At 37.1% G+C, this 12,390-nt stretch overlaps 3 protein-coding genes across 3 annotated transcripts; 2 read left to right on the top strand and 1 right to left on the bottom strand.

The window, feature by feature from the left end:
• Positions 1–1,326: 1,326 nt before the first annotated feature.
• Positions 1,327–2,124, top strand: LOC112200495 (major strawberry allergen Fra a 1.08). Its single transcript, XM_024341537.2, has one exon. It carries the CDS (start codon positions 1,419–1,421, stop codon positions 1,899–1,901), a length of 483 nt encoding a protein of 160 aa, XP_024197305.1. The 5' UTR covers positions 1,327–1,418; the 3' UTR covers positions 1,902–2,124.
• A 4,135-nt stretch (positions 2,125–6,259) lies between these two features.
• Positions 6,260–7,021, top strand: LOC112200838 (major strawberry allergen Fra a 1.08). Its single transcript, XM_024341844.2, has one exon. The coding sequence runs from the start codon at positions 6,349–6,351 to the stop codon at positions 6,829–6,831; it is 483 nt and encodes a 160-aa protein (XP_024197612.1). The 5' UTR covers positions 6,260–6,348; the 3' UTR covers positions 6,832–7,021.
• Positions 7,022–8,837: 1,816 nt separating this feature from the next.
• Positions 8,838–9,534, bottom strand: LOC112201083 (major strawberry allergen Fra a 1.05). Its single transcript, XM_024342097.2, has one exon. The coding sequence runs from the start codon at positions 9,443–9,445 to the stop codon at positions 8,963–8,965; it is 483 nt and encodes a 160-aa protein (XP_024197865.1). The 5' UTR covers positions 9,446–9,534; the 3' UTR covers positions 8,838–8,962.
• Positions 9,535–12,390: the final 2,856 nt, after the last annotated feature.

Below are 12,390 nucleotides of genomic sequence, written 5' to 3'. Positions count from 1 at the left end.
TAACATTTTGTTAGTTCCAAAACCTGCGGCAAAGCACGGGCACAATTTCTAGTACTTCATGAAATTTTGAATTGTCATAAATACAGCTCCAATTTTGAATAACACTTTTCAATCCGAAAAACGGTTGTTAGCAGCAATTTCTTTTAGTTACTTTCTTGAGTTTCTTCTCTTTCAACAGGAATATTAGTGGACACAACATGATACCAAAAATTATGCAAAAAATCACAAATTATTTTCAGTTTCACCTGGTTGACACTTAAATCGCTTATTTTAAAAATATTACTTTAGTTACTCTTTTTAAACATTGTCTTACACTTTGGTCATACCGTCTATTTTACCATTAAAAATCAGGATTTAAGTTGAGTGACTATTTATGATTTTTTTTTTCAAAAGAAATATTAATTAGGATCTCTAAGGCAGCTAACTCGGCTCAGTGACACCACAAGATCGATGGAATTGACAAAGATAACTTTGTGTACAGCTACATATGATTGAAGGAAATGTTTTTCTCATTAATCTTGTTGAACAAGCATTTCCTTCGATCAAACTGTAGTTGGCGACAAAGTTATCTTTGTCAATCCCATATTGATCTTGTGGGTCTTCGAGCTGAATTAGCTGCCTTCCCCAAAAAGGTGATCTTCTTGATGGTTCCAACACCTCCATCTCCTTCAAATAAGGTGAACTCGGTGGTGGAACAACGGAGGACTCGGCTTCAGTAGTGAAGATACCCTTTACCAGCTTATGACTTGGATAATGATAAAAAAGAAAGAGTAATATGGAAATTGGTGTTTAGGACCTAGAGAAGGTTTTGAGTTGTGAGAGAAGAAAATGTTATGGGTGGTATTTATAGATTACTGATGAGATGAGTCATGACTTATGAGGTTGAAGGCTACCCTATATCTACCTACTGTGAATTAGTAAGTGTCCCTGTAGATGCAAGCTGTACTTACTATTCTCTTGGATATATCCAGAATGGTCAAACAAAGCAACCCAGCCCCAGTTATTTTATATATGTAGCTGAGTGGCTTTAAATGGAATGGGTCATCATGTTCTAGATGTTCTTATTTGCAATTTCTCTTTGAAATTTCCAATAGTTTACTTCACAGTTTAGCTAGCTAAAGACTCCATGCAAGTCAAACATGTTAAAAGTGAATGCTCCTTTTTCCACGTTAGGATGACAAATTTGCCATTTCACAACTTAGAATTAGCCCATTTAGTCTAGAATGATAATTCAACATGGGAATATATGTTCTTTGAAAAATCCCCTTGCTTATGTTCAAGCTCTGATCTACAGGGTGAGCTTCATCCTTACCTATAAATACCACCTCTAGAGCTCATACTTTCTCACACCACTATCAATAGTCTCTTAGCTTCTTCCACATTTCAATCTTCTCATTTTAAGCTCTTTAATCCTCATCATGGGTGTGTTCACTTACGAAACCGAGTTCACCTCTGTCATCCCACCACCAAGACTGTACAAGGCCTTTGTCCTTGATGCTGATAACCTCATCCCCAAGATTGCACCACAGGCTGTGAAGAGTGCCGAAATTGTTCAAGGTGATGGAGGTGTTGGAACCATCAAGAAGATTCACCTCGGTGAAGGAAGTGAATTCAGCTATGTGAAGCATCAGATTGATGGACTTGACAAAGACAATTTTGTGTACAAGTACAGTATAATTGAAGGTGATGCTATCGGAGACAAAGTTGAGAAAATCTCTTACGAGATTAAGTTGGTGGCTTCTCCAAGTGGAGGATCCATCATCAAAAGCACCAGCCACTACCATTGCAAAGGTGAGGTTGAGATCAAGGAGGAGCACGTCAAGGCCGGAAAAGAAAGAGCCGCTGGTCTGTTCAAGATCATTGAGAACCACCTTTTGGCCCATCCCGAGGAATACAACTAAACCTATCTCTATGATGGTGGTATTGAGTGCTACTATGCACAATAATAGTGTTGTGTCCTGCTCTTGAATCTTGATTCTGTCATTGGTGTGGCTTTGTTATTTTTTCCTCTTCTTTACAGAGATTGTTTTGGCTTGCACTTCGGTTTATATATGGCAAATTGTAATGTATTAATCCTGGATTTGAATTTAAATAAATAAACCAAAAATCATTTGGTAAGAGTTAGTGTTTCAATTTCTCGGTGCTTACTTTTCTTTACTACTGATTGTGAACACTGTAATGCTCGGACGAATGAGGATTCTACAGAACAGTCAGAACTGGTTCTAAACTTGGCCGTTAAGAACTCCCGCCTGGAGCTGTTTGTGCAGATTACAGCCTGCAAGCGATGACAACTCATGAAATAGTTTTTTTTTTCTTTCTTTTTTTCTATTTAATAAACAGAGACCGGGTGCATTCCTGTATAAGCCTTTATTAACATTTATTATGTAGGAAAAAAGAATACAACCCACTGAAATATGACATGAAATTTAACTCCTCAAGAAAGAAAAAACAAGATGCATGAAACCTTACCACTGCTCAATCAACAAAAATCAAATGACAAGACATGTAGTAAAACAAGATTCATGAAAGTGGAAATTATGAACAACTATTTCCTGTGGGGAAAAAAAAAATTCCGAATTTTACAAAACTTTGTCCTAAAGAACTCCAAGAATTGTTTTTGCATATCCAAACCTAACGAAATTTCGTCATCACTGAAGTTTTTTTTTTTTTTTTTGTGTGTGAATAAATAGAGCAGTCAGCAGTGCGACTGAAACCATATCACTCCTCAATCAAAAAAAAAAAAAAGGACAAGAAATGCTGTAAAGCCAGACTAATGATAGTGAAAATTAGAAAGCCTTATTTCTCTACTAGCAATTTAGTTGTCACACCGAAATTATAGATATTTCAAATTATCCATAATTAATTACTTAGCAGTAGTGACAATAAGTCCAATAGTTTTACAAATTTTCAACGAATTTTTCTACAATGCGAATTTTTTTTCTCTCACCATGATGTGTCTTTGTATCGGATAATCTAAAATGTCCAATATTGACAACAACTTGACAGTGGAAAATCTGATCAAATAATAGTGGAAGCACGTCGTCAAACATAAAGTTGTCATTGTATATTCCCTATGATTTTAATATCTTATGAGATACTAAAATCTAATCATTGACTATTAAATACAAAGAAAAGTCATGATGAGCCCAGGCATCATTTGCAAGTTTTTTTTTTTTTTTTTTTTTTTTAAATGGGGTTGGTGCGACTGCCCTCAAGCCTTGATTAATGAAATTGCAGAATACAAGGGGGGACATAGAGCCTGAACCCCAAATTACAATAAGCATAAAGAGAACATCCTGAAATAATATCAGAACTCTCCATAAAATCTATGTATTCTAACAAGCACCAATTAGCAAAGAGTGCACGAATGGCTACTCTATTTGCTTTGACATAGCAGTGACATACCGGAAATATAACTCTAGAACGAAGAAGCATAATTACAGATAACACAGCTTTCCTACTATGTTGCCGCACAAAAATAAATCCGGCGACACTCAATTTTATCCTGCCACTAGGAGGTTGCGTCCATTTGATCAAGCAAATAGCTCACAACCTCGCTAAGCCAGACAAGGCACATTGAATGTGCATACCTGGCGAAAGCCCACATCTCCCTACCAAAATGCGATAGGGACTTATTTTCGGCATAAAGCCATTGCTAACTAGAAAATTAAAATAAACTAAAATAGTAAAACAAACTATAATTAATTCTGGGCCTAACTGAGCCCACAAAGCTTCTCTAGCCCACTCAATAATGGACTCACTGCAGCCCATTAGCGAGGCCAACAAACCTTGCACTAGACCCACCAACGTGGCATCACCGGTTCCGCCGCACTGCCTCCAGACCACTACCGCCCTAGTCAGTCCACCGCTAGCGCCCCACCATCGTCGCCCCACGCACCAAGGTCTCCACCAAGGAGTGCTCGCAGAGAAAGCCGGAAAAGATCCCGTACAGCCCGGATCTGGGCTGCTCTCACGAGCAGGCCTAGATGTCAACCTCAGCCACCACCCATCGAACGAAGGAGAACCCAGCCCTTTCGCCACAGGACCACCACCAAGCACCAACCAAATCGCCCAAGTCCGATAGCTCTCCATCATCACTCCGACCAGATCACCTGCGACCCAAACCAGATCAACCAATGGCAGCCACCAACCAAACCACAACCAACCACCGCTAGCAACCATCAAGCATCGAAACGAACCACTCTTATGTCAATAACGAACGGCGAGAAAGAAAAACAACCCGTCCGACGACAACGTTGCAAGGACGTGCCTCCGGACGAGCACAAGACAGAGTTGGGGAAGTCCTAGGCGCGTGCGGCGCGTTCTAGGGTTTCATAACAATATGATGAGCTTATTAGCTTAATTATCGTATAGAAAACATTATAATATTTGATTTGTTGATAGTGTTTTCCTTAATTATTTACATTAACTTGTATTAACGTATTTGTCGATACATTCATTTGGAATAATGATAAACTAGCTCAAAACAATATGAAATCGAAGCTCGATAATTAACTCCTTTTTACAAGTAGTGACTTAATCTACAATCTTGAGGACTGCAGAAATTGATTTACCACTACATAAAGGATAGTCTACTACTAGAAAATAATATACATATCCTAAAAGGTAAGAGAAATCTATGTACCCAAGACCCAATTACTGTTTTGGGTGTGTGTGTGTCTATATATATATATATATATAGATTAAGTCACTCCTTTTTACAAATAGTGACTTAATCTACAATCTTGCGGACTGCGGAAATTGATTTACCACTACATAAAGGATAGTCTACTACTAGAAAATAAAATACATATCCTAAAAGGTAAGAGAAATCTATGTACCCAAGACCCAATTACTGTTTTGGGTGTGTGTGTGTCTATATATATATATATATATATATATATATATATATATATCCACTAAGGGATTCTTTTTTTGGGTCTTTTATAGGGATAAGGCATTAGACAACTTTTCGATCACATTTTGGCATCTCAACCGTTCAGTTTTTAGGTCATAATGTGTAGATCATTTTTTCAAAATTTTAACCAAATCGGTGATCTTTAAGGTATTAAAGTAGATTAAATCAATAGACGAACCAAATCTGTCAAACTTGAACCGTTCATACTTATAATTATAAATCACTATCTTGAATGCTTTAACGATCACCGATTTGGCTGAAAATTTGCAGAAATGATCTATATATTAAGACCTAAAAAATGAACGGTTAAGATGTCAAAATGTGATCGAAAAGTTGGTTTAGAAAAGACCAAAAAAATGGATCCCTCACTATATATATATATATATATATATATATAAATATATATATATGATATAGACGAAAAATGAAAAAAAATAAAAAATAAAAAATTGGAAACCACGTTCTAGATGGTCTTGTTCTAAACTCCATTTTTGAATCTCCGCAGTCAACATCAACAATGGCATAGTCCAGTCAACATTGGCTTTTTTTGGGTCTACATTGGCTATTTTTTTTTGTTTTTCTTTTTTTTGTTGGGTTCTTTGCTAATTGTCTTCAATCTTGATGGTATCATTAAGAACTGATGTTTAGAGTAGAATTGATGTAATGTATTGTTGAACTTTGAAATCGATCGATTCTCATTTTTCCACATTAGGATTATGTAATATTCAGTACAATTACATAACAGAATCTGCTTCACTTGAACCTCAAGCTCAAACTAAATTTTGCTGGGATGACTTGGAAAATGAAAAACTCTTTGGGCATTGCTGCTTAAATTCAATTTGGCTCTGGGCTTAATGAAGACTGAGCAACTATGAACGATGAAAATGTTCGATTCTTAGGACTATCCTAAAAGTTCATCACAAAAAATTGGAGACCAAATAAGGCTAAACGAATTCGAGTTGGACACCGCAAACTCGAACACCTACTATGTGTCTCAATTTTTGATTTAACGGGCTAGTGCTAATCTTGTATATGTTTTGGAACTGTCTTTTAGACTTTTTCTTTTCTCTAAAGAGTTTTGACTTCATGTCTCTCCTTAGATTTTTTTTTTTTGTATAAAAAAAAAAAATTAAGTACGTACTCAAACTTCAATTTGGTTTTCCAAAGTCCTCAGATCAACTATTGAAGACGGCTTCTTAGACTTCAAACAATTAGTTATTGAATTGAATATTAGAAACTCCTTTTCACATCGAACTTAACATGTATTCCTTGACTTGTCTATAACTGTTTAATCTACAAAAGTGAGCTTCATCCTCAACTATAAATACCACCTCCATCCTCACAGTTCCTCACACCAATACCAGTTCTGTCATCATCTTCCTTCTACATTTCAATTCTTTGATCAATTTCTAAGTTCTTGTATCGTCATCATGGGTGTGTTCACATACGAAACTGAGTTTACCTCCGTCATTCCACCACCAAGATTGTACAAGGCATTTGTTCTCGATGCTGACAACCTCATCCCCAAGATTGCCCCACAGGCTGTGAAGAGTGCCGAAATCGTTCAAGGTGATGGAGGTGTTGGAACCGTCAAGAAGATCCACCTCGGTGAAGGAAGCGAATACAGTTACGTGAAGCATCAGATTGATGGACTTGACAAAGACAACTTTGTTTACAACTACAGCATAATCGAAGGGGATGCTATCGGAGACAAAGTTGAGAAAATTTCTTATGAGATTAAGTTAGTGGCATCTCCAAGTGGAGGCTCCATCATCAAGAGCACCAGCCACTACCATTGCAAAGGTGAGGTTGAGATCAAGGAAGAGCATGTCAAGGCCGGAAAAGAAAGAGCCGCTGGTTTGTTCAAGATCATTGAGAACCACCTTTTGGCCAACCCTGAGGCCTACAACTAAATCAAACTATGATAATGCTACTGCATTATACTGTGTCGTTGTTTCATGTTCTTTATATCATTTGGTGTGGCTTTGATATTCATTTCCTTTTCTGTCGTACCAAGCCAGATCTTGTTTTGGCTTGCAGTTGCAGTGATGACGAATTGTACGTAAAGTTTTTACACTTCATTTGAATAAGTAAAGAATAAAACGTTTGTTCCTCTTTATACAAATCTGTGGGCTTTAGTTTTTTCCCATGCCAGGAACACCATTTTGAAGTTCAAAATGCAGTAATTATGATGGAAAGCATACATATATGATATACCAGCACGGCCGGGAGTCAATTGGACCCTGAATGAAGTGGTATATATAACCTGGTTAATTACTGGTTAAAGTCTTCTTCTTCTTTTTTTGGAAAGGACTGGTTAAAGTCTTTAGTAACTGTTTAATTTTTAATATAACCGTGTTAGAGTTTGTCCAATTAATCTAGCTAGATCTAGCTAGAGGATTCTTATTTACTAAAATTCCAGTCTTTTCATAGTCCATAGCCATTTTGATTAGGAGAGGCTGATTATGTAGAAAAGTTCTAAAATACATTAATATACTGGCACATTAAGCGCACGTTTACTTACCTGAAATGAGAATAGAAATAAAAGGAATTATTTCGATGTATGAGATTTCCTGCTTTTACTGACATATAAAAGTATGACAATTATTCAAATGTATGAGATTCCTACATTTACTAACATATATAGGTGTTGGAATGGGTGTGGGTTTCACCTCATTATCAGAAATTGATTCATGAATAACCCTTAGTTTGATAATCACCTGGGTTCAGGGGTTTGGGTTTAAGAATGATTCCCATACCGATTCTTTCCTTCTCTCATTCTAGTTGTCTCTGATTCATGACTTCTTCAGTTCCAGTTGTCTCCGATTCATGACTTTTTCATTTCAATTAAGTAAAAATGCCCAGGGGCGAATCCAAAAATGTTTCTCAGGTAAGGCAAGACTCAAAGTAAATAGTAAGGATATATTCAGTAGGTCAATATATCCTACGAAGCTTGCTTATTTTGCCCGTTTCTACCATATTTCTACCAGTTTTGCCTTATTTAATTATGTCATTTTCACATATATAGCTTGCCTATGCCAAACTTATTAAGGATATATTCAGTACCAAGCTTGCCTATTTTACCATATTCCTGCCCTATTTCTGCTATTTTCACATAGCTTGCCTATACCAAATCTATGTAAACTCAAAAATCCAGTCTAGGCAAGTGCCTAAGCTGGGCTCTATGTACATCCGCCCCTGAACATGCCATAAGTAGATTTAGTTAGATATAGAGGTAAAATACTACCAAACTAGTCTACCAATGTATAGAGTCAATCTACCTCGAAATCAAATTAGTTTACTTAATGTATCGGTACATTAATGTATCGTAGACAAACTCAATTTTTTACTGAAAGATTTTTGATTCGATCCATACATAACATACGTCATTACCAAAAGTTTACTTTTCGTGAATAGAAATCAGATGGAAGAATAAAAACATATTAGCTGGCAAAATAATTGTGTATAATTAAACGAGCCCATGACAATTTACTGAGCCCATTACGACACAAATCAATTAAGCAAACACACGACCGAATTAAAACCAACGCCGTACATTGTAACTCTCTCGCGGCAACACTTTGATCGAGAATGTTTATCCGTTCGGAGGCAAGCCATTGGATCGTTGAAACTTTGAGGTACGTTGACTTAATTCCGTAGAGTTTTTCACATTCTTGGTTTAAGTGAATTCCCCAAGTTCTTATTTTAGGGGTTTTGCTTTCTATGTAGTTTTGATTAATGAGTTACTAGCTAGACTGAAACTCCAGTCTCTTCGTAAAATCATAAATCATATATTTTGATTAGGAGAGGCTAGTTCAGGGGTGTTCTTCTTGACCATCTTTCAGGAATTTTTTTTTTTTTTTTCTTTCTATAGTTGTAACATGATAGTTTAACTTAGTTAAGATTGAATAGAACAACGAATTTGCAAAGTGCTATTATAGCTTTTTATTTGATACAATACATTAGTACATTCAATGTTTCAACAATCCACCTGGAATATCAGCTGACTTTCTTGTAGAAATGGACGACAAACGGCAAAGAAGTTTAAGAGTATTCATTAGGATTGGCCAAGAGGTAGCCTTCAACAAGCTTGAAGAGGTGGGACGCCTTCTCTTTTCCAGCCTTAACATGCTCTTCCTTGATCTCCACGTCACCTTTGGTGTGGTAGTTACTGGTGCTCTTGATGATGGATCCTCCATCGGAAGATGCCACCAATTTGGTCTCGTAAGAGATCTTCTCAATCTTGTCGGACAAGGCATCTCCTTCGACTAAACTGTAGCTGTAGACAAAGTTGTCTTTGTCAATCCCATCGATCTTGTGTGTCACAGAGCCGAACTGGCTGCCTTCACCAAAGGAGATCTTCTTGATGGTTCCTACACCTCCATCTCCTTCGATGATTTCAGCACACTTAACTGCTTGTGGAGCAATCTTGGGGATGAGATTGTCGGCATCAAGGATAAAAGCCTTGAACAATCTTGGTGGTGGGATGACGGATGTGAACTCGGTTTCATAAGTGAACACACCCATTATCAGTTTTTGAGTTACTTGAAACTTACAAGATGATCAAAGGAAGGTTAATATAAGAAATGGTGTTTTGATTTGTGAGAAAAGAAAATGCCATGACTGATATTTATAGAGTAATTAGATAGATTATGAGGTTGAAGGTCGCCTATACCTTGCTAGCTGGTGTAACTCTGATAAGTATCCTTGTAGATATAAGTTGTACATTCTTTTTGGATTGGCCAAGACGGTCAAAGAAAGTACGCCAGCCCCATATAATTTAGAACCCACTTGTATTAAAGAAAAAGAGACTTGGCTTCTAGATGGTCTTATTCTAATTCAAGTTTCATTATCAATAGCAAGCTTCCTTGGCAGTGTACTGAAATTGGATGGCAGTCAAGATTGGCTATTTCATTTTTCTGTGGTTTAAGACTTAGCTGCTTGTCTTAATGCTGCACCTACTTTTGTTTTGGCTGTACGTATTGACCTGCAAAAATCCAGTTCACATCCAAACTGAAAGGAACATTTAGTGAGGTTGGAAATGTCTTCCGAGACCATTCTATCTATGTTAGCAGGGAACAGAGAATTTTATAAGGCCCCGTTTGGAAACTGAATTTGAATTTAGATTTAAAATTTTCAGATTTAAAATCTCAATGATTCAGAATCTACTGATTTCAAATATTGTTGTTTGGATTGCAATTGTCCCCGAAAGGATTTCATGGGAAGAAAGTTACCCAGATTATAATCGGTGCCGTTGATTTCGACCAGATTCTCTCGCTTGGTTCGGCGCTCGGGTCAGTCGGATCTACCACCACGACTCTTTCCGGTTTGCCGTCTTGGATGAACCTGCCTTCTCCTTCAGTGAGTGCACCACCGCACCGGCGTCGTTGTGAAACAGAGACGGAGAAGAGAGTGGTGAACAGAGATAGAAAGGGGAGGGGGGGGGAGAGAGAGAGAGAGAGTCGGTGGTGAACAGAGATGGAGGAGAGAGAGAGGATTAGATAAAGACAGAAGTGATTTCAAATAACTACCCTTCAGTAGTAATTTCAAATTCTTAATAAAATTGGGGTGTGGATTTGAGCAAGATCATTTGAAATCCAAATACACGTGAAAAAGAATTGCCAAACGGATAGATTTGGATTTGAGGAGTCCAAATCCAAATCCACACTAACGGGGCCTAAAAGAATTCTTTTCATGTATGCCAAAGATAGTGGTTTAATTTGTACCAGGGATAATCTACTGAAAGTACCTAACAGTTGACATCTAGCTGATTGCTGCGGTGTTGAATTTCGTCGTTGTTTATCCGACAAACTGATCATACGGTATATAAACAGCACAATTCTTGGCTACGCCGGGGGCATGGTACGCCCTAAACTGAAGTTAACGGAGGGGTAAAATAGTCATTTAATACTTCACAAACGACAAGCTAGATGCAGTGGGTAAAAAAAATCTTTAACTGCAGTCCCATCCCTCTCAACGGAGGGGCGAGGTGGTCATTCCACTCGGTCTCTCATCACTAGTTGAACTGTAGAAGACATTATCGATATTCTGATCCGCATCGAAATTTAAGAGGAATGGCAGAAAGACAACCACACAACCCTCTTGAATTTCAAAGAGAGGGTGCAGATTAATCAAACAAGCAAAAGAGAGGGTGCAAAACCAATAGCAGTAAAGAGCTGTGAGTGGAGGTAATGATGTCGGAAGCAGATCCATCTCTCTAGCCTCTGCTTGCAATATTCACTGTACATCAGCTAGAGGTGCCACCACCACTTAATACTGATGCATAACCACTTGACAATGATCTCAGAAAGTCTCAAGCCCAATGCAGATATTAGCTGCTCAACAAGAAACGAAGAAGAAAAATCCAATCATATGTGCAAAACTGAGATCGAAGCTAGATCCTCTTTGATTAAGAATATATGGAATTATGAAGTTTAGAAATTAAATGTTCGATCAAATTTAACAAGTGAATAGATGAGCAGATTGAATTGAGATTGTGATTCTGGAGGCTTCTCCATAGACTCAGAGATGGGTCGAACAAGTTGGAGACATCTTTGTGAAAGAAGGAGTCCGTCACTGTCATGGTATCAGTAAATTGAATGGTAATCTATGAAATTAGATATTGCTGTTGGAATTTACTTTCACAGTGATGGGTATTTGTCGGTAGAAGGTTGAAATGGTAGTGACTGCTGAGAAAGAGAAACAGAGGAAGGAAACGGAAGAGAACGAAGAAGTATCAGGCTATCAGTAGAAGAAACTAGTTTAATTGAGTTAATAATAAAAAACAAAAGTAGAGTTGGCATTAATAAACTTGCATGTAGTGCGTTGGCAAGGGCACAGACTATATAACTAATAAGCTGGCAGCTTGGGATCGAGCCATCTAATTCCTTTCTTCTTCTTTTTGTTCTTTGTTTTTTTTTTTTTTTTTGAAAAGCTTTGTTCTAATTTATAATAATAAACAGTATTTGTTAGTTTTTTTGTTATTGTTCTCGTTTAGACGATGACCTAAAAATAAATTTAAAATTTTTTGGTAGACTTTATTTGAATAAATTTAATTTAATATTCAAGTGTTTAGAAAAACTAACTGTGAAGATCAAGACATCAAGTAAAGTCAAATCTAACTATTTTCAATTTTAATTATTTGGTTCACAAAAAATTCTTAAATGTCTGCTAATGTTGTCTAGCATGTTTATTGGTTGTAGGAAAAAAAAATATACATTTTATATCGAACATGGTGGAGGAAATATAATTCGACAAATTTGACCATTGGATGTGATCAAGGTGAGAAAATATGGCTAAGGTAAAAAATTGACATGTTTTCGTTCGTTTTGGCTTCGATCTACGTGGTCAGCCCTAAACTATAAATACACATCAAACTAAAACGCTCATAACCAGTCCCTCACAACTTCTTTTCTCAATTTGTCAGCGCTCACACTCTCGTAGGGACGAGCTGTATCAACCCATGTAAAAAT

The sequence above is a fragment of the Rosa chinensis genome, chromosome 4 (genome assembly GCF_002994745.2).
Source record: "Rosa chinensis cultivar Old Blush chromosome 4, RchiOBHm-V2, whole genome shotgun sequence".
NCBI classification, from domain to species: Eukaryota; Viridiplantae; Streptophyta; class Magnoliopsida; order Rosales; family Rosaceae; genus Rosa; species Rosa chinensis.
This window is presented reverse-complemented; position numbering and strand designations above follow the sequence as displayed.

Excerpts from the sequence above, each read along its gene's own strand:
- LOC112200495 (XM_024341537.2), top strand. The coding sequence starts at position 1,419 with ATGGGTGTGTTCACTTACGAAACCGAGTTCACCTCTGTCATCCCACCA.
- LOC112200838 (XM_024341844.2), top strand. The coding sequence starts at position 6,349 with ATGGGTGTGTTCACATACGAAACTGAGTTTACCTCCGTCATTCCACCA.
- LOC112201083 (XM_024342097.2), bottom strand. The coding sequence starts at position 9,445 with ATGGGTGTGTTCACTTATGAAACCGAGTTCACATCCGTCATCCCACCA.